Source organism: Pseudonaja textilis, chromosome 2, assembly GCF_049901715.1.
Source record: "Pseudonaja textilis isolate UNSWEBS1 chromosome 2, rPseTex1.2, whole genome shotgun sequence".
Lineage (NCBI taxonomy): Eukaryota > Metazoa > Chordata > Lepidosauria > Squamata > Elapidae > Pseudonaja > Pseudonaja textilis.
In genome coordinates, this window is record NC_141991.1 from 130,616,736 (window position 1) to 130,637,975 (window position 21,240).

A 21,240-nucleotide genomic window follows, 5' to 3' on the forward strand; every position below is an offset into this window, starting at 1 on the left:
CTGATATATTCCATTCGGCATCTCTTAAATGAGCAACTAACTGTAAGGTGTTTTGTTTTGTTCTTGGCGGGCGGGGGGGGTGGGTGGGAATCGCACAAACCAGGGAGGTGAAAAGACACATTAATTGGCAATAAATGCAAAGGTGTATAGCCTTTGGTTCTGTTTTATTTTTCCCCCTTCTCCCATTAGTAGAAATTCTGTACAGTTCAAGAGGAAGGAAGGTATTTGGCTTACAGTATAACCAATAATTTTTCACATGTACAAAAAAGTTACATCAAGCTACACAAAAGGACTATGCTGAAGTGATTATGCTGTAAACTGTCCAGAAGTAACACCAAGAATACTCCTGCCTGCTTGGAATTAGCATTGCCATGAACAGGGTCAGAAACCTCTGGGAGAAAGCAGAGTGGTGGAGAATTGGTCCCACTTGGCTTATTGGAGGACAATATTAAGTGTTCGCTTCAGAAATCGAAGTGGCTTCAACCCCAACCTTCTCCCCGGGTTTTCGATATAGCATTGAAATAGTGTCAAATTCATTCTTAGTTCTAAGGGTTTTTTCACACTTGAAATTTTTCATGACAAGTTTTCATTTTACAAGCTGGATCTTAATTTCCCATGCTGGAAAAAGCAAACATTCTGAATGACAGATGTCTTTTGTCCTTTGGCTGCACTGCAGCTGGAAGCTTTGATGTCTGGCCCTTGTGCCAGACGAAAAGCAAAGTAGCCACCACATGTCCTCAAGATAATTGTGCATGCATTGCTTTTACTGATTGTTTTCACAATGCCACTGTTCTCTGAAGAGGACCGATGTGTGCTGACCTTCCCAGGGAGACACCCATCATCTTGTTGCTAAGGGCAGCCATCCAAATGTGTCTTGGAAGCACAGGCATAAGTTGCCCTCCTGGGTGTCTCCAATAATTGCATACATACAGGCCACCATCCTGAGCCCCTTGGATGTAGAAGCAGCATAAAGTTCCTGCTGTCATTCTATAAGGAATAAGCCAGTGAAGACACATTGATCATGAAAAGCATATGCATTGTGTGTGGATTCATGCCACAAATGTATAGTGGGTTCACTCCACGAATGTATAGCTTTAAGCCATCGATGTTTGAGATGACGCGTTATATTAGCATTCACAATGCAGTTCTAGGCCAGGCAGCTTCAAAATGGACACCCTTGTGTTCAGGGTCCTTTATCTCCAAGTGAATATGTGAAAGCAATCTAAAAATATGCCTGACGGTATTGAACATCAAGATAAGGAAGAATCCTTGATCTCTGAGCCTCCTTGCAAGCTAAGTAGTTAAAAGAGAGTAACCAAGACTGAACAAACCCTGAATCAAATTAGCTGCATAGATGTTGAGGTTATGAGTTTTGTAATCCTGCCTGGGGTGGTATGTTAAAAAAGCAGCCTTTATAGGAACTACCTAGAAATAATGCTGACACCCTACCCACCCACCCCAACTTTTGCAATGCTACTTGCAATTTGCTGCTGCTCTTTGTCCAAGGGTTTGAGAGTAAAAGAACCCTTATTAAGCTTGAGGGTTGCATGCATTACACACTTCCCGGCCTTTATCAAGTCATTACTCAGCAGTTGTTCAAATTCAGAGTTTTTGGCACACATTCAGAAGCTTGGCTAATTGTGGTTCCCCACTCTGTCTCCATTGTTTTAGCTTAACTTTTCTCAGTCATTCCTGTACACTATTGTTCTGTCTCAATCACACACAGTACATACAGATATTTGTACTTTAATTCTTTTCATTGCCTGATCTTGGATGGATGCTCTTGGATGGTGGGCATCGGAGGCAACATTTTACTAGTTATAGGACTTGATTAAGTGATTATAAATAAAGAGCCATGAATGCTCAAAACACAAAGTGAAACATCTTGATGACAACTGGGAGCAGAATTCCGTCTTTTTAACCAGTAAGCCAAGTCTCAATGTAGTTTGCTAAGAGTGGATCAGGAGTACAGTTACATAGAAGCAGCACTAAGGTTAAGACAAGGTGCTATCCATTCTGTGTCCCATCAACAAGAACAGGTAGAAATGGGATAGCTAGCTCTCTCGGCATGTTTATTTTCCTCTTTGCAACAAGACACACAGATAAGAGAACCACGGGGCCAGGAATAGAGTTACACATTAATCAAAGGATACTCATCACTTTAGGGGTTAGATACACGCCCCCTTCTTTAAGCAAGTAAGTGTGACTGAGTCAGTGGAGCTGTCCCTAAGCCAGTGGTTTTCACATGCATAAACACTGTAGTGGATGAAGAGGTAAGGAAATGTTATGCTAGTCACAATTTGCCAGGTATAAGAGGCAGATGACATCTTTGACTGAGAGAAGCAATGACAATGTAGCATAACCTTCTCTCTGCCCCACCCCACCCTATCCTCAAAGCAGAGATGGCTGGTTCGTATTTGGCTGGTGGGAGATTCTATCTTAACCATATTATTAACCCCCCTCTCCACCCCCGAAACGATACTAGAATTTTGAATACTGTGTTTTAATGTTAGAAGAATTTACTCAAAATTTTATATTAAGGGACCAGAAATAAAAGGCAACCCCCCACCTCCCCTTTTCCATATACTGTCACAGAAGGAATGGAATGATGAAGTATACCGAAAGGGAGGGAGGGAGGGAGGGAGGGAGGGAGGGAGGAAGGGAGGAAGGAAGGAAGGAAGGAAGGAAGGAAGGAAGGAAGGAAGGAAGGAAGGAGAATCAAGAGTTCTATTCCATAAAGTGCTAACACTATGCGATCCATTCACCTTTGTCGTGTCCTGTTCTAAATCTGGGGTAAGGCTACAGTCCTATGCCTCCCCGACGTGGCTTTCCCTGTGCAGACAAGCATCAGAAAGTCAGACCATTGGCTTATCATCCAGCAACTCCGTTTTTGCAGCACCTCTCCAAGAATATCGCAGGAAAAGTGACTTCTCCCAGCCATCTGAGATCACTCTAAAAGTAGAACCTGAAATTTTCACTGATACAAACCATGCACTTGGCACAGATATTGATTTCTCTTGAAATTCAAAGCCATCTCCTAAACCACTGGCCTTAAGAAACAAAATTCAAATCCACAAGGAGAAATCTTACCAAGCATGCTAAACCTGCCAGAGCGCCAGCCTTTTTCTGGGTGTACAGGCACTGTGGCCCTGAGAGTTGCATGCAGGAGGTGAATGAAGGCCATACACCTGTATCCACCTCTCTGCACTTTACCACAAAGCCTCCCTTCTCAGCAATCTCAGTGGGACTGAACTTGCTGGGTAGTTCAGAAGTTCTCTACTTCCCAAATAAGAGTAGAACTCGTGGGCCTGATGTTCCTAGCAGACCTAGAAAACATGGAACGGAGGACTCTGAAGAATAAGCAGCTGTTACAACGTAAGAAAGAAAGGCAAGATCAAGGGGAGGCTGGCTGTATTCATAAAGGGCTGCACCAAAGGCCCAAAGGCCCAATGGAGCCCACTTCTATTTTCCACATAAGGCACTGGATTGGTCGCAGGAACCATGATAATTCTTTGGCACAGTTTAATACAGGAACTTCATACAAAGGATACTTTTGGCAAAACAAATGCTCAATATAGCTTCAGGTGTGTCTGATCCAAGAGACCTTTGGTGTAATTGCCCAAGACATCACAGCTATTTAATAACCCCAATTATCCTCATGTCTTGGGGGGGCGGGCAACATTATACAGGTGCAATCTGTTAGGCAAATACTCTTCTGTGAAGTTAAAATCATAGTTCATAAATGTCCATAAGACAAGAATAGTAAATGATCTTCTCTAGATTAAGGCTTCAGAAGCAGAGACAGCTTCATAATGCTAGAGTAGAGGCAACTTCATCTAAAGATCTATTTGGTGAATAAAACTCTGTATCACCTTTGCCAACTTTATAGACTCCAAATAAATTAGCCATGCTGACTCCCTCAAAAAGGGTAGTTCAACACATCTGGATGGTACCAAGTTGAAGAAGACTGATCTACGGAAGCCCTATTAATTCCCTACCTGCAAAAAGTGCTGTAAAACACAAATGGAGTCAAGTTGGTTCTCTGAATTAAAACAGTTGAAGAACCTAACCATTGTCAAGTGGCTTTATCCTAAACTGTTAATACCTCAAAATCTTTGGTCAAAAGTTATCGGGCAACTTAAGAGAAGTTAAAGCAATTGTCTCAAAGCATCCAGGCTGAAACAACAAGCCTAGCTTCAAACATCAGGACAACAATTATTGTAAATGCATGTTGAATTTGAGATAGTTCCAACCTGGACAACCTTAAAGGAGGAGGTGTGGGGGAGATAAATGAGTTCTATCTCTTGGCTCACATAAGATTCATAAACAACTTAGTTCAAGATTCAATGGCTATATTTGCATAAATTGTTAAGTTTGGTTGGCCTTCATGTCAGTTATGGTTTGTTTATGGTTTAGTGAGCTATGTAATCCTATCCCATAGTTTCTGGTTCAACATATTATGATAACCCAGAAATTGTTTACTTCAGTAACCAGGTTGAATCAATCCAGCCATGAGGTAATATTTATAGATAAGTTTTTCAGTGCAGGATCTCCTGAAACTATGAGGAATTCCATTTTAAAAAGGCTTACTCTAAAGTAGTTCAGGGAATTCTGCCCCATTTTTTCTTCTTGATGATGATGATGATAGGAAATGATGCCATTTACCTTTCATTCAATGAATAAAAAACAGTCCCCATATCATTCATGAATTAAAACCACTTGGCCCAATTCATCAAGAATAACCTTCATGCATAACTTAATTTCTACTTATTTTGAAAGCTTCAATAAGCATAATAGGCAGTGCTACATTTTGTTTGGTCCACCAAATATTAAAAAAAAACAATTGAGTAGAACATGCCACATACAAATAGGAAGCAGATTTTCACCCATTGGAAAAATAGCAAGAGTTTCTTTAAAAAAAATGAGATAGTCTGTAACCTACCCAGGATGTTTCTTGAGATCCCCAAAGGGTTGGCTAGCCACTATCAATTCCCTGCTGTATCAACACAGTTACTTTTGTGCAGTTGAGACATGAGACTTTGGTCTTATTTCCCCACCTCCCCACCCCCTTTGGAAGAAAAGTTCCAGTGGTTTTCCAAGGCCACCAAGGCCTAGCTTTCAAACTCCCAGAGTCAGCTCTCACAGCCTGTTCTAAGAAAACCACACAATTGCAGAAGACTGCTCCTGAACAACAACAACAACAAAGCTTCTCCACAAGGCCTGATCTGTATGCAAAGGCCTACTACCAGAGACTGATTTTTTCCCTGCTGCAACACATCAGGGCCTAGCAATAATAGTGCTCATTGTCTCCATCCATTAAAGACAAGTTGAAGGGTCAAAGTGCAATTCTGGTTTGGATGCTCGAGGCTTGAGGCGCTAGAGGAGGCTGCCAGGCTCCTGCTGCCCAGGGCCCTTCTCAAAAGCCAGAACAGTCTCATCTGTCCAAGTTGACTTATTGATGGGCTGCAGGAGCAAAGGACTGGTAGGAAGGAACATGTTATGTACAGATTAAAAAAATACATCTTAAATTATAAAAGAGTAAGAATAATACTGTTGCGGGAAGGCACTTTTTTAAATGTCCCTTGGATCCTTCAGTTGAAAGTCTTTGAAAGAACGGAAGTTGCTTCTTTGGCAAAAAAGAACAAGGTCGGGGCCACCGGAGTGCAGCATTCGCCAGTTGGAAAGGCAGGGCATGTAAGAATCTACAGGAGAAAGGAAAAGGTGGTCAGAAAGGAAGCAGGGAGTCCACGAATGAGGGATAGCGAGGGATGCTCTTCAGATATTTAAATTTAGTAGCTGGAACAATGGGGTTGTACAATGAGCCAGATACATTATACCAAGGGTCTTCAAACTCGGCAAGTTTTAAGACTTGTGGACTTCAACTTCCAGAATTCCTGAACTAATGTGACTAGAAGAGGAATTCTGGGAGTTGAAGTCCACAAGTTTTAAAGCTGTCAAGTTTGAAGACCCCTGCATTATACAGTTAGAGGGGATCGATTGGAGACTGCTGGCTGCTGCGTGAGGCAATCTGCACTGGTTTTGGTTGCTGTGGGTGTGGAAGAGTGAGGGGGAGTTTCCCTCCCCCCGCCTTTTTTCTTCTGTGTGCCCCAGGTGCTCTGTGATTTACCTCATGATGACCCTGTTTGCCTGACTCTCTTGTTTGATGTGTGTGTGTGTGTGTGTGTGTGTGTGTAAAATATTTATTTATATAAAACTATAAGTTCGCGTCACTTCCAAAGGACACCTGCTGCGCAATTCTCTGGCAGATGCTCTGAAATTAGTTCATTTTGCTGCCAGTTGAGGTGGAAGAAGGCAGATGACAAAACCACTATTCACGTCCCCCAGAGGACTTTTCACAACCCATCAAGGCTACACCCTTCTAGCCCCTAATGAAGCATTTTGCTTTACAGATACAACATTTTTCCCTTACAGGTGCTGTCCTTTGACTAAAAAAGGACTTCCGCCTTCCTCCAGTAGAAAGAGTTGGGGATAAAGCAACTGCCAAGTCTACTTATTCACTTGGTGCCCAAGTGCAAATCTTTGGTTGTTGTTAATCCATGTAGACACCAAAGCTGAAATTAGGCTCCAGGACCCAGAGAGCTGTGTTTTCTTAATCACTGCTGTGGATGAATTGAGGGGCAACTAGAGGCAAATGGTTCTTGCTGCTATGGAGACAGATTAGAACAAAAATTCTTAGACAATTCTTTAAACCAAGAGCAAGGCAACGGGAAAGAGAAGGAAAACTATTTTCTATCCATGCAAGACACTCTAGGACTACATAAAGACTGGAAAAACACTGCACATTTAGCCTTATGGGAGCCCTGGTGGCACAGTGCTTAGAATGCAGTATTGCAGGCTAACTCACTGCTCACATCCTGGAGTTTGATCCTGACTGGCTGAAGGTTGACTCAGCCTTCCATCCTTCCGAGGTTGGTAAAATGAGGGCTCAGACTGTTGGGGGGAATATGCTGACTCTGTAAGACACCCAGAGACTGCTGTAAAGCACTATGAAGCTGAATATAAGTCTAAGTGCTATTGCTATTTTCTGGATTATGACAGTCTGAAAAATACCTGAAAAATCACTCAGAATTATCTCCCCTCCTGCAGCAAACACTGAAGTAGAAAGAGGCCCATTTGTATAAGGCCAACTCCTAAACTACATGGCTAAATCTGAAGTGCAGATTTCCCTATCTGTCCATAAACATCGTATTGCATGCTGCTTAGTAGAAATACAAAACCTAGCTTCACTAGCCCAGGCTAACATCTCAAAGTGAGGAAGGCCTTTCCAATCAGCTATGACCTGACATCCTTTAAAGCAGGGGGTGGTCTCCAACCTTGGCAACTTTAAGACTTGTGGACTTCAACTCCCAGAATTTCTCAGCCAGCAAAGGAATTCTGGAAGTTGAAGTCCACAAGTCTTAAAGTTGCCAAGGTTGGAGAACCCTGCTTTTTAAAGGACTCCATTTCCCTCTTTTGAGTGAGCCTCTAGCGCGCTCAACTTTCTGCTTTGAGCCCACTTTGCCTAGCCAGTCCTTATATGGAAAAAGACAAAGTTCTGAAGAGGTTCCTTCAGAAACTAGAAAACATTTTTCTGCTTCTTTTGACTCAAAAACAGGGTCAGCCAAAAGATGACTCAGCAGGTGGTCTGGAAGATCTATGGATACTTCAACTACGCTAATCGTAAGCTAGGGCATGCCTCCTTCCAGGTTCAGCTTCTCTTTCTCCAAAACACGTACTTAGAATACAATTCATTTCTCAATTTTCTGGGAGTGAACTGCCCGGACTCAAACGGAATCATTTAGACATGACTAAAATTGCTTTCTTTCTCTCCTTTCCGTTCAACAGAACCTTGGGAGCTGGGTGATTGAAAAGGGAAAGAAAATCTTTCTCTCTTCCAACAGTGTATTGGATTTATGCATTTCTGTATTTCTATGGTAGACGTCAAACCTCTGCCACCTGGTTTGCCTTGAACTAATATATTCCTTTGGCTAGGAGCACTTAATTATATAGTTGCATCAGGAAGAACTATGAGGTTAACTGTGGCATCCTTGGTGCTTTCTGAGCTGGGTTAGCGATATGAGTTTAGGCCTAATTAAGCCTAATTTCAGATTATCACAATCCAGCAAATAGCAATACTATAGCAATAGCACTTAGACCTATAAAGGTAGTCCTCAAGTTACAACAGTTTATTTAGTGCTGTTCAGAATTACAAAGGCACTGAAAAATGTGACTTATGATCATTTTTCAGAGTTACAGCCTTTGCAGCATCCCCATGATCATGTGATCAAAATTCAGATGCTTCAGATGCTTGTTCATGTTAATGATGGTTGCAGTGTCCTGGGCTTATGTGACTATCTTTTGCAACCTTCTGACAAGCAAAGTCAATGGAGAAGTCAGATTCACTTAACAACCAGGGGACTAACTGTTCAGTTACTGTGATTCGCTTAACAAATGTGGCAAGAAAAGTCGTAAAATGGAGCAAAACTCACTTAACGAAAGGTCTCACTTAACAATGTACATTTTGGACTAAATTGTGGTTGTAAGCAAGGGACTACCTATATATACCGCCCCATATTGCTTTATTGCACTCTCTGGGGAGTTTACAATGTTCACATTGTACAGGACAGCAGCATCCAGGACCGAGCCAAAGGCCAGTTTCCCAATGGTCACAGCCAATGTTCAACTTAGTCATCAAAGCGCACCCTTTTTCTTCACCCCAGGATGTTTAGGTGAGTCTTAAAACCTACAGACCCCACATCTACAATCTAAACTGATGCAGTCTAACTTTAGCAAAACAATGAGCCACTGGCATACTTTGGCCTCCAGCAGAAGTCCAGCGGAAACTGGTTTTGCGGAGGTTTTCTTGATTAGGTGCTAAGCGGATACCATTGCCACCCCCAGTGAGTGTTTCAGCAGAACCAGCTACCCCCAACCCCATCCCTCAAAATCAAGGGTCGATTTAGTCAGCTAGTATACTGTATTAATGCGATAAGGTGATCCTGGGAACAGATGACAGACTGAAACATGCAATCAGGAGAGGATATCCGGGATAATTTTGTCATGCCAACCATGCAGGGATAAGAAAAATGGGTTGAGTCAATGCAGGGATTCTCAACAGTGAAGGGCAAGGGGGCATCAACATTTTTTAGGAGGGCTCAGTGGTTCTTTTAAAGCTATTATTATTTAGCATTTTCTTTCGAAAATACCAGAAAGTTAGCGGGTGGAGTAGGGAGTCTGAAAATGAGTATTTATGAAAAAAAAAAGCTCTGGTCTGAGCCAATGCCTAAGGCAGTGGTCAGGGAACAGGGGTAAATTACCCCAAATGGGGTAAAAGTGAAAATCTGGGGGTAATGAGGAGGTTGCGCTGGCCAATGGCGGAACTATCGGCATAGCAGCAGTTATTAAAACACCCTTGAGGCAAATTTATCCCCTCCACCCCACCCTTGTTTCCTGGGTCGGAAATGACTCCAGGCTAGATTCTGCAAGAGCCGCGCCGCCCGTTTTTTAGGGGAAGGCGAGCTTCTGGCATAGGGCAGAGCATTTTGGGAAAAGGGACGCTTTCCCCGGCGCTGCGATGACCGCACGCTTTCGCAAGCAGTTTGTGTCACCGTGGCTCCCAAATATCATCCTCCCTTCCCGCTTCCTCGCCCCAGGCCCTGCCTGCCTGCCAACTAGCCAGCCAGCCCGGCTCCCTCCCCGAAGCCTCTCATCACTGCCAGGCACACAGGAAGCGAAGAGGCACCTGCAACTGCCGCCTTGGCCCCGAGAAAATTCCCAGAAGCCCTCGGGAAGCCTGGTGACATTTCATTCCCTGAGCGAGCTATCCCGCCTTCTTCCCAGCCGCGGGGGGAGGCCACCTCCTCCCGCCTCGACCTCCAAATTATGTGTCAGCAGCCTGAGGTGGCCGGGGAGGGGGAGAGGCCGGGAGGGGTAACGTCTGCGTTTATAAATTTTTGGGGGTAAGAGGTAAAAAGTTCCCTGACCCCTGGCCTAAGGGGAAATAGAATTTTTTTTTTTTAGAAGAAATGAGGGGCAGGGATTCTGGCAAGGCCATTATGCAGGGAGATGGTCAAGCCGACCCTGCTGGAGTTCCCCCCACACACATCTTTTTTGTTCAACCTCTGACATCGAAGGCAGATCCCCAAGGGTATCAGCTGCTGTTGGGATTTCTAAGCAACTGCTGCCAATTCCACAGGGCAATTCTGTTCCTGCACAGAGGGGGAGGTTGTTTCTGTGGAGCAGGAACGGATCGAGGGGAAGGAGTTGAGAAGCCCTGAGCTCATGGGAGAAGGTGGGAAGGCATGCGAGAAGGAATTCTTGGGATCCGTGGCGGAGAAGGAGTTGCATGCAGAAGAGATCGCAACGGACGTGGGTACCTTTGATGGGGGTGTGTGAGTGGAGCTAACAGTTGGGCTCCTCGTGGTGAGATGGCTCGCAGAAAAAGCGAGACCCCCGCTTCGCCGTACGGGCAGTGAAGGGGACACTTTTCAATACTGTGGGATGGGAAGGGACGGATGGACAGAGACATAAAGACGTCAGATAGATTGTTCAATATGCAGTGCACCGCTTAAGATAAAACTGTGTGAAATGACACTCCAAGGATGTGCACCATGGCCCATAGGGCTACAGACACCAACAACGATGCAACCAATGCTGGAAAGCTGGCGTTTCTGTTCTTTCCAGGGCAAGTGGCTCAAAGCCATCACATCAGAGCCGGCTTGGAAGAAATCCTCTGCACAGGAAAATTGATCATTTCACTAGCTTTTTTTGGTTCCCAAGGAAGAGAGGGGCGGGAGGGAAGCAACGTTTTCTCTCTGCCCGCTTTTTCTTCTTCTGCCCTAATAAGCAGGTTTATGGATACTGAAAGCATGAAAAGACAGGCTGAGTTGAACACCTTTTAAGTGGGTAATTAGGAGACCTTCAGTTCACACCATTTCATTCTCACTGTCTTTCTCTCACATAAAAACATGGATTACTAACACCCGGGGGTAGGAGAGAGAGATCAACACCTTCCTTAACCCCACTCCTGGTTTGAGAAGACTCCAAATCACACTTTTTCAGGAGCACCTATAATTATTTTGTCAGAGCTGAGTGACAGCTGTCTGGCAGTTCTCAGATTAACCAAAGTCTGCTCACAACATGGGGTCAACCATCTCAAGGCCTAAAATTTTAGTGATGTGGAAGCAGCAGAATAAGATGGTGAGTAAGAAGAGAGAGCTGTGGGCACCAGGAGGACTTTGGAAGGCAAGCCTTTAAGGCCAAGGTTGCCAGGGATTGACAACTGACCAGGCCTTCTAGACCTCAGCTGCAAAAATCCAGGTACTCACTAGATCAGGGCTCTCCAATCTTGGCAACTGTAAGACGTGAGGACTTCAACTTCCAGAATTCCTCAGATAGCAATGCTGGCTGAGGAATTCTGGGAGTTGAAGTCCACAAGTCTTACAGCTGCCAAGGTTGGAGACCTCTACACTAGATGATGTCAACCCTCTGATGGTTAGGCAGATTTCTGTAGCCCAGATGTAGCAGCCCGTAACAGTTGATTCAGGGTAGGACATCAACTGATCCCCAAAGAGTAACAAAAAGTGCCAAAGGAAACAAAAGTCCTGGAACTTTATTGAAAACTTAAGCAAAGGAAGCAGTTTTATCAGTCAGGGCTAAGAGCTTCATGAGAAAAAATTATCTTGCTGATGAAACAGTGGCTACAGAAGCCCCAGATACTGGTTTTTACTGCTCTCTTGGGATTTTTGATATGATTCAATCATGCTTCAGTTCAGGATGGGTGTTTCCTGAAATACATCTTAACATCATCCCCTATCAGTCGGAACTGCATGATTTTGAAGCCTGATTCCCTGTGAAAGGAGGTAATGAGGCTCAGAAAGGCCCTGGGCTAAGAGGATCCAATACCCAAATATATTGCAAGTAACAGGATCAAGGAGTTACCTGTAATAATATCCTCAATGGTCCCATCTTTGCCTTCATAAACAGGCCTGTGGTCCTTGGCTTGACGCCGCCTCAGCTCAGCAATTAACTCTTGCTGCTGCCATTTGTTGCGCTGCAAAGACAACTGGGGCTGGTCAAGGATTAAAAGAAGAAAGCAGAAGACACCACCCAGCCTGACCACCAGGGGTGGGATTCTACCTGGTCACACCAGTTCTATAGAACCGGTTGCTACGGTTCTGCACAGTTCGGAGAACCGGCAAATTGCACCACTGGCTGGCCCCGCCCCTTCCCTCCCCGCCCACTCACTCCTTACCTGGCATGAGCCATCCAACTTGCCTGCCTTGTGCCTTTGCCTAATTTTTGGTAAGTTGCTATTTTATCTTTTTTTACCCCCAATCACCAGCTGTTCCGACTATCAACTGTGCTGGGAGATTTAGATTAGCTAGAAAGCAGGAAATTGTTGCATTTCTTGCTTTCTAACTAATCTAAAAGCAGAGCTGAACCTTCCTTAGAACTGAAGCTTCTATTTTTTAGTGTAGACTCAGGTAGCAGATTGCAGAAAGATAGATCTCTTAGTGAATCTGTGATTCTGTGAGGAACTCAATCTGCCTGCCTGCTTTGCCTGATTTTGGGTAAAAGTTGTTCTTTTTTTATAAAAAATTCAGTATTTACATAAATATTTACAATATTTACATACAAACCATGCCCACCCAGTCACATGCCCACCAAGCCACACCCACAAATTAGGCCACACCCACAGAACCAGTTAAGAAATTTAATCCCACCCCTGCTGACCAACATACATCCTGCTCTGTGACCGATCCAAAAGAAGGTTGGGAAATTCAAATTGGAGTTTATCTCATATTCATTCAACCACATTTCCTTTCATTCACAATACTATGAGTCAGCCCAGACTGACACCATCTGCAAATATCATTTGTTAGTGCAAATACACACTAACATGAGACTAAGACTCTGCCTGAGCTCCTCCACAAGGCATTCTATCACCAAGGAAGGTTCTTATCTGCCCCTGGAGTCAGAAGGTCAAGAATTTCCCTGGGAACAGATTTGTAGATAAGTAGGCAGCCCAGGCTGAAATATTTATATTTGATATTATTTCTACCCTAACAATGATAGAAAGCCATGGGAAAGCTAACATCTCTTTTAACGAGGAACCAATGATCATGTCAGAATACAGAGAAGCAGAGACCAAGTAGGAGGTCCATTCTAGAAGCAGGTGCAGATGGTGTAGGCTGCACCTTTTCTGGTGAACCATCCCATGCTTTGCTAGATGTCCTTCCATTCTCTAATGAGATACCAGCCAAGAGTAGCAACTGATACTGTAATATAATAAAATATATTACAAGCAAGTTGAAGCTCTACCAAAGACCATGAGACATAATAATGAAACAATCCTCCTGTGAGTTCACACACACACACACACACACAAACACACAAGTGGCTTCTCGAATTGTTGCCAATCATACAACATGATGTCCTGCCTGGAGCATCTCTTACCTTCTCTAGCCTCTTAGCTTCTTGGGCCAAGGCCTGCTCCCTTTGGGCCTGTTCCTGCTTCTTGCGCAGTTCATTCTCTTGCTCTGCATCCTGAAAGAGAAAGAACAGTGCAACTGTAGGGTAGAGAAGCACTGATCAGCAAGAAAGAACTTGCCATAATAAATGTATTAATGAATTCTGAAAGGGCAGGTGCCTCGTCAAGGGCTTCAGTCTACAGCAAGGGCTATGTCAATACATCAGGCCCTGATTCTCTATTCCACTGGGAATACTGCTTAGAGAAACAACTGTGAACACCTCAACCTGGTTTGCTTAACGATCATGGTGCCTGCTTTACAACTGCTCCCAAAAGATTGTAAAATCAGTTCTGTCATGTGACCGATTTTATGACTGTCATGGCCATGATAGGCAGGCTCTATTACTGTCAGAAACCAAGAACTACCCATACTTTGAATCAAGTGATATAAGAGAGTAGTTTATGCCACTGCTAACCACGGGTGGGCTTCAAAAAATTTAGCAACCAGTTCTTTGCCCGAACCGGGGAGAACTGGTAGCAACCACCCTTGCTGATAACCATAAAGACACCAGGTTATTGCACTCTCTGATTCTAAGTGCTTTTTTTGCTTAAAGAAACCACCTCTCTCTCCATCTCTCTCTCTCCATCTGGTTGTTTCCCTGCCAACTGGCCTACTATTCTCTTCCTCTTTCTGGGCTGTGCTTGTCAGCTCTGATCCTAGATCTGTGATGGCTTGTCCCAACAATGGGGAGGTGTCTGTAATTAATGCAGATGATGGTTGCTCTGGAAGATGCTCTGGGGAGGCTAACATTTTGGAAAGCTTCTTGGCTGAGATGAGTGAGCTGGCACAGGAGATCTTCATTCCGGAGATCTTCAATCTAGCCCACACAGGAAGAAAGTTCTAATTCCCTTATTCACTGGCCATGCCTAGTCCTAGCCAAAGCTCCCTGCTCTTGGACCATGTCCAGCAGAGCTTAGTGTGAGACATTTATGACTGGGCTCCCACATTCATGCAGGACCAAGCAGGCAGTTCTGTTGCTTCTAAAGGAGCCAGCCAGAACAGCATTTTTCAACCTTAGCAATTAAGGTTGAAAAATACTTGATCTTGAATCTCCGCTTCCCAACCCTCACCTTGTAGGATCTGATGAAACGGGCAAAGACTGGAAAGAAAACCGAGGGCGGTGTCGTCTTTGGGCTCTCGCCAAAATAGCGCACGACTGTGTTGTAGGCTTCCTGTCACAAAAGATAAGCAAGATGAATGAAACAGTAGCTTCTGCAGCCTTCAGGTTTGCTGTAGGAAGAGAAGGCTACCAAGCTTAACTGCCAGGACTTTTAGGCTTGAGTATCGAAACAACCATCATTGCATTAAGCACTGCAAACCCAGAAATCTGACCCACACAACGGAGCAGCGTTTTCCAACAACTGTCAAGAAAAGGCATCCGTTTCTCCACACAATCTGACTTTCTGCACAAGAAGATGAGCAGGAACAAGGTTCTCTCTGATGTCAGTCACACATACCTGCCTTCGAATAAATACGGATTAGTCAAATCTGGCACTAAATATATCTGCAAAAATCATACATAGCACAACTTTCGTACATGGTCCAAGGTGTACGTCAGGAATATTGAAATGATGATTTTCGAAGGCAGAAGGTCTGGTAGTTTAGTTACAATCTTGGTAAGGTAAGTGTGGAATGTACTTCTGGTTTTAAACTGCCGCCATGCTCCTCCAGATTTCCTCCCCCCACATTTATGGCAACTCTAAAACAGGCATAGGAATGCTTTATGAGTTGACATTGCACTCAGTATTTGGCTTCGTGCACTTGAATGCTTCAGCAGCACAGAGGAGCAACGTTTTGGTTGCAAGCTCTTCTCCATTAATCCTTGTCCTAGTTGCCCCTCCACTCACCTCCGCTGTCTTAGCGTCTTTCTGGAGTCGGTCCAACTTTCCCTCGTTGGCGATCAAGAAGTTACGCAGGATACTGTGTTCGTGCAAACTGCACTCCCGCCGAATCAGCTCCATTCCACGCCCCAGTTCCTTCACGTCCAGCAGCACATTCTCCAGGGACACTGCGGAGTAAGGGAAGTCACCAGGTGGGTCTCAGGACAACTTGGGTTGAAGAATTTTCAAAGCGTTTATAGGGTCACAGCGTGCTAGGAAAACATTTGGGTTTCTGTGCCAGAGACGGGCAGAAGGTGCGTCAGGATCTACAGGCAGATCTTTGGGGAAATAAAATACCACTCCAACCCAGTGGCGGATTAAGGCTCACTGGTGTCCTAAGCACTGACAAATCTTGGTGCCCTCCTCTTTTGTATATAATGTAGCCATATTCAAAGCCATGTTCTCAATTTTGTGGTGCCCCCTTTGGCCTAAACACGTGCTTAATGGCTCCTCCCCCAGCCCAAATTTGATGGACATACAGAATGTTTTGAATAACTTAGTGCAACATTCAAGCACAAGGTCAATTGTGTTCTGATACTGAAAAATATCCAAGGATTAAAACGTGCTCAGAGATACCTGGTACTGGTAGGTACAAGTCATGCTTTTTGTATTTAATTCTCTATGACTCCCAGGGTTGTGTTTAAGCTGTTCTCCACTGCTACACTAATTTGTTAACAATATATCCTGCAGCTCAAAGAACTGGATTCCATTATACTAGCTTTCACAAGTCAACATAATTTGACAAAACTGTCTTTTAAGTATTTGGCTTAATCCTTCAGTTCTTCTCCTTGTCTCCTTGATAATATCATTTCTTGTCTTCACCTCTTCCCATCTCCCCCTCCCACACTCAACATTCAACCTTCTCAAGATCAGTGATCTTCTCTTAGGTTACTCAGCAAAAAATCCTGTCCATCAACAAATGGACACACACTAATTAAAAACAAGTGGTGAATTCTAAATACAGTCTGTTCCCCAATCATCTCTCACTCCAGCTTCTATAAACATGGCCTTTCTCACCCTGATGCCTTCAAATGGTACATTTCCCAGAACTCCCAGTTGGGGCACTGAGGCTTTCGTGGGATGCCATGGACTGGCTCCAACTACTTGCAAAGTTGCACAGGAAGTTTGTCAGAGGAAAGGGGAGGCAACTATGAATCCCACACAAATTTTTCTTCTAAACCATGATGTGCTACAGCCAGCTTATATCAGCTCACCAGAGCCAATTGTTAAGTTTTTCTGGAATTTTGCAAATCAGTTTGGAACAGAGCCGAGCTAGTAGATGAATCAGCTGTCTGGTGGCTAGCAGTGAGCTGTGGCTATGGAGCTGAGTTGCTTGTTATACATTAATCAGCATGTCCCTGGTTATAAACCATTCAGAGATATCAAGGAAAAAGATTGAGAAGTAAAGCTTTGAATCTTATGGACCTCCTGAAATGAGCTGGGTTCACAAAACATAATTAACCTGGCCACTGAAAGACAAAGCACACTGTGTGAATCAGAAACCTAATTTTCACAGCAGAATCAGGAACCTGGTTAGTTTTGAGTTACTGATCCCAGATAACTTATGTTAGGCAAGCTCAGAAGACACTTTCCTTCAGTCACTTGCACAGCAATCCTGCACAAGAGGCGATCATTCTCTTGTCACTCTGTTACTCTCTTCTTTGAATGGCATCCCTTCTGTTCCAGCCGCCGTACCAGCTATAAAAAGGCACCTCCAACCCCACCAAAATTATTTACATTATCCATTTCCTAGAGCTGCAAAAGAATGACCACAGTTAACATGCTGCATAACAAAGTCTGGGACAGTGGCCAAGAAGGCAGCTGCCTTTATCATTGTGGCAGCTTCAGATTACTTTTAATGCTGCTGCATTACGCGATAAGCCATTTACACAGGAGGAGGGGCAGGCTGGGTCTTTGTGTCAATTGGGCCATCTGAATCCAGCAAATCAGTGGGAAGCCTGTTTGAACCCTAAGAAAGAAACCCAAAGAGCTTCCTGTGTACATGAGCACAGCTGATCTCTACAACTGTGGTTTATTGCAGCCGTGGAAAGTTGTGGTTTATTGCAGCCGTTCTCAAGCTAAAAGAGCAGCAGCTGTCGTGAGAGCCCCTGACAGGATTGGCCTGCCCCTATTCAGCAGGGGCAGGGAGCTCCTTAACCCTCCGGATGGGAGTGTTGGATACCAATTCCCATCAGCTCCAAGAACACTGGAAGAAAATATTGTTGCCCAATGCCTCTGGAGGGCCCCATTCTCAGGGGTGTCAAACTCAAGGCCCATGGACTGAATCCGGCCCATGGAGTGCTTAAATCTGGCCCAAAGGGCCAGGCTGGAAATATCAAAGGACCGACCCGCAGTGCATCTGCCGGTCAAAATGGGCAATCTATTTTCAGCCTTCATGGCCTCCTACAGCACTCTGCAGGCGAAAAACAGGCTGCGTGGAGGCTTCACGAGGCCCCCTCATGGCCTGTTTTTGGCCTCTCCAGACTCCAGCACCACTCTGTCAGTCAAAAATGGGCACCCCGTTTTGGCCAGCAGACTGCTGCAGGAAGTGTCTGTCCCCCCACTCCCCACCCTCAGTCCATGGAGGAGAATTATAATACTGATCTGGCCCTCGAGGAAATCCAGTTTGACCCCCCCTGCTCTAAGTTGTTAGAAACTTAAGTGTGTGGTCTCAAGGCCATTTTTTAGTCTGAGCAACTTAGGAACATGAAATTCGCTCCCAATTATACCCCATGCATTGATATACCACCACACCTATCAGTCTGCTTAGTGCCTGCCTTGCTTCACCGCTACCCTTTCTGGAAACTATCTTCATACTAAGTGAAGTGCAGCAATATCTGTTTCATACATTATGCTATACATGATATTATATATTATATCAGATTGCAGGTAGTTTCCCTTTACAGATCATGATCCTCTCAGAGGCTTGTACATATCCAGAAAATATTGCCTCTGACTTCCATACCACCTCCAGATAGATAACAAAAAAAAAATGCTGCTGATCTTGTAAATGAAGGAGAGACTGGAGATGAAGCAACTAATGGGGTCCTCACTAAGACCAGGACGAAACCAAAATGGCATTTATGGTTGTTATGATTGCAAGGACCATCTACCTGCAGCCGCTTTTTCCACAAAGTGCAGTTCCTGCCAGAAGGTGCTCAGCTCAGGGTATTTCTCCTTCACCATCATGGCAATGAAATGTAGAAGAGTCAACTTCCGGTCGGTGGACTTGGTGTCCAACAGCTTTCAGGATAGAAATAAGGAAGAACCGATTATCAAGACATCAGCATCCGTGCGTGCAAAGATTAGACCAGCAGGGAGTCTACGGTACATGCATGTGAACACAGACAATCCCATCTGTTCAGTCACATGCATGGACATTGGCTTGGAATGCCCTGTGGGGAAATGCATTCATTCATTAGAATTCAGAGGCACGGGCAGTGTGAAAAAGTGCACAGTGGTGTAAGTTGTGACAGGACAATAATAACTAACGTCCTTCGTCTTAGGATATCTCTAGCAAATCCACTTGGCTACTTTTTACAGATATATGGATCATAACTATATATGACCCTTTTCTATGCCTCTTCCCTTACCAAGTCCAGACTCTGCAGCTTGAACCCATAAACTGAGCCACGCTTGCTGCTGTTCATGTAGTTGCCAAGGGCCAGGATGATCTGTGGGGAGAGAAGAGGAGAGGGAACAAGTACCTGAGGTGAATTTTCTCTGCCTCTGCAAGGAACTACATTCCAACTTAGAGCCTACAGCTCCTGAACAGCAATGTAAAAGTAAAAAGTTGAGGCTGTAATGTTATTGTGCTATTCTCATGTGCTAAAAAGAGACAGAAGTAAATGCTTTTCTTTTTCTTGTCCCCTTTACCCTGCACTTTTGGAATGAATGAATGAATGAACGAATTCTTTATTAGCCAAGTGTGATTAAACACACAAGGAATTTGTCTTGGTGCATATGCTCTCAGTGCACATAAAACGAAAAGATACATTCATCAAGTATCATAAGGTACAATACTTAATAGTCATCGGGTACAAATTTTTGCTTTCCCTCCTCCCCTTTTCCCACTATTTTCATTTATATTTTATGCCTCGATGAGCTTAATAAAATTACAATTTTTAAAAAAAAAGGAAAATAAGCCTTTCACAGGTTTAGAGGCTCCCTTCGTTTGCCTCTTTGCTTCATCTGGGTTGAATTTTAGCATTCCAAAAAGTGTATGTGAAGTAAATGGTGGTGATTGTGCTCCAACTTCCCATTGTTAACGATGTTAATGCCAGCTGACTGACCTACCTCTAGCATTCGCTTGAGCTTCTGTGACGATTTGACGGACGCCGAGGCAGCAATAATGGCACTGAGTTGCTATAAGAGGCAAACACCATAACAGTATTATTGCTAGTTTAGCACCTGAACAGTTCTTGTATTTTGGAGAGGGCTAAATTCCTTAGGAAGCGACACCAATTTGGGCATGGTTTAATCATCTGGTTTTTGTTTTTGTTTGAAAGCGAAGAGATCCATTTATTGAACTTGAAACATGGACCTTAACATCTTGTTCTTGAAATCAATTTCCTTGTCTCACATACTTTATTACATACAACTCAGCTGGAGCATAAATCCATCCCTCCATATGCACACACATTTTAAAGTTAGGTGAAAAAAATATTAGCGTCTGGTTTTTAATTGCTTTGAACACTTCCCCGAGGAAAGGACAATACAACAATTAGGAAGGAAGAATAATGAACACTGTAAGCATATTAGCACAGAGGAGAAAAAAATGATCACTTGGGAACCTAGGTAGAATCACACCACAGTGGGACAAGATCTCTGTGTGCATCAAGAAAACACAAAGACGGAGTGAGTAGAATCCATGAGACTCCTACCCAGTGCAGATGCCTTCTTCCTCCCTAACAACTATCCTGTTGGATCTCAAGGATAAAGATTTTCTATGCCTTTCCTAAACTGAAGTTAGTGGAAGTTACACCTGAGGCAATCAAAAAATGTAATTTATTCTAGAGGCCCCACCTGCTTGCTTGCATCCCCCATTTTGCTCAGGCAGCCCAGGTAGGAAAATACAGATTTTTCAAAAGGACAGTGTAATTGTCATTCTATGAAATTCTGCATTATAAAAATATGCCGTAGTGTCATTGTAGACACACAGCTGGCTTCCAGGAACAGAAGAAATAGGAAGATCAACCTCGAGCACATCCTTTCCTGTCCTATATGTACATCTACTCAGAAAGGAATCGCCTTAAACTTAGTACCGCTTAAGGTCCTATCGTTACAATGCTCTAAAAAGAACTTGTGTTACCGGCATGAGCATCTGGATGTTTTCACTGAAGTTTCCCAGGAACGCCATAATGGCCATGCGCTGGGTCAGGCGTTCGACTTTGCTGAAGTGCAGCATGAAGCGGTCCTCATCGGACAATTCCTCCACTGGCTTCCTCTCCTTCTCATACTGGCGCAGCAGCTTGACCTCGTTCTCCGTTGGCAGGAAGCGCATCAGGCACTCCACAAAGTCCACTGGTAAGGTCTTCAAGTCAAACCTAAAAGGGGCCCCAACGAAGGAAGTCCCTCTATCAGAGATAGAGCATCTGGCTATGGATGGGCAAAGGACGCTAGGGGAGAGGCTCTCTTAGCATTCCGTGATCCTCTCGCCGAGGAATCGGCAACTTTGAATCTCGTAAAGCTTGTGGCCTAGCTCCATGGGACCTAAAACTTAAGCCCTAGTTAGGAAAAAGTGATCTGCCTTTATCTTGACTGACAGCTGTGTGAGGAAGAAGGTTGATAAGGAAAAAAGAGTGTTTCAGAAAGAAAAGAGCACCCCA

The 21,240-nt window shown here is 44.1% G+C and overlaps 1 protein-coding gene across 3 annotated transcripts in view; it reads right to left on the reverse strand.

The window, feature by feature from the left end:
• Positions 1-150: 150 nt before the first annotated feature.
• Positions 151-21,240, reverse strand: part of FMNL3 (formin like 3) — a 95,156-nt gene continuing 74,066 nt past the window's right edge. For 2 of the 3 annotated variants that reach the window (XM_087925276.1, XM_087925275.1), the window contains 10 exons: positions 20,724-20,958; positions 19,709-19,777; positions 19,006-19,086; positions 18,526-18,655; positions 15,380-15,540; positions 14,603-14,704; positions 13,459-13,548; positions 11,941-12,052; positions 10,377-10,493; positions 3,506-5,702 (listed from right to left, as the gene is read on the reverse strand). In XM_087925276.1, coding sequence (XP_087781402.1) covers positions 10,402-10,493; positions 11,941-12,052; positions 13,459-13,548; positions 14,603-14,704; positions 15,380-15,540; positions 18,526-18,655; positions 19,006-19,086; positions 19,709-19,777; positions 20,724-20,958 — 1,072 coding nt within the window. In that variant the 3' untranslated portion in view covers positions 3,506-5,702; positions 10,377-10,401. Of the gene's footprint in view, positions 5,703-10,376; positions 10,494-11,940; positions 12,053-13,458; positions 13,549-14,602; positions 14,705-15,379; positions 15,541-18,525; positions 18,656-19,005; positions 19,087-19,708; positions 19,778-20,723; positions 20,959-21,240 lie in introns of all 3 variants that reach the window. The other variant, XM_087925274.1, reaches the window with a different exon arrangement.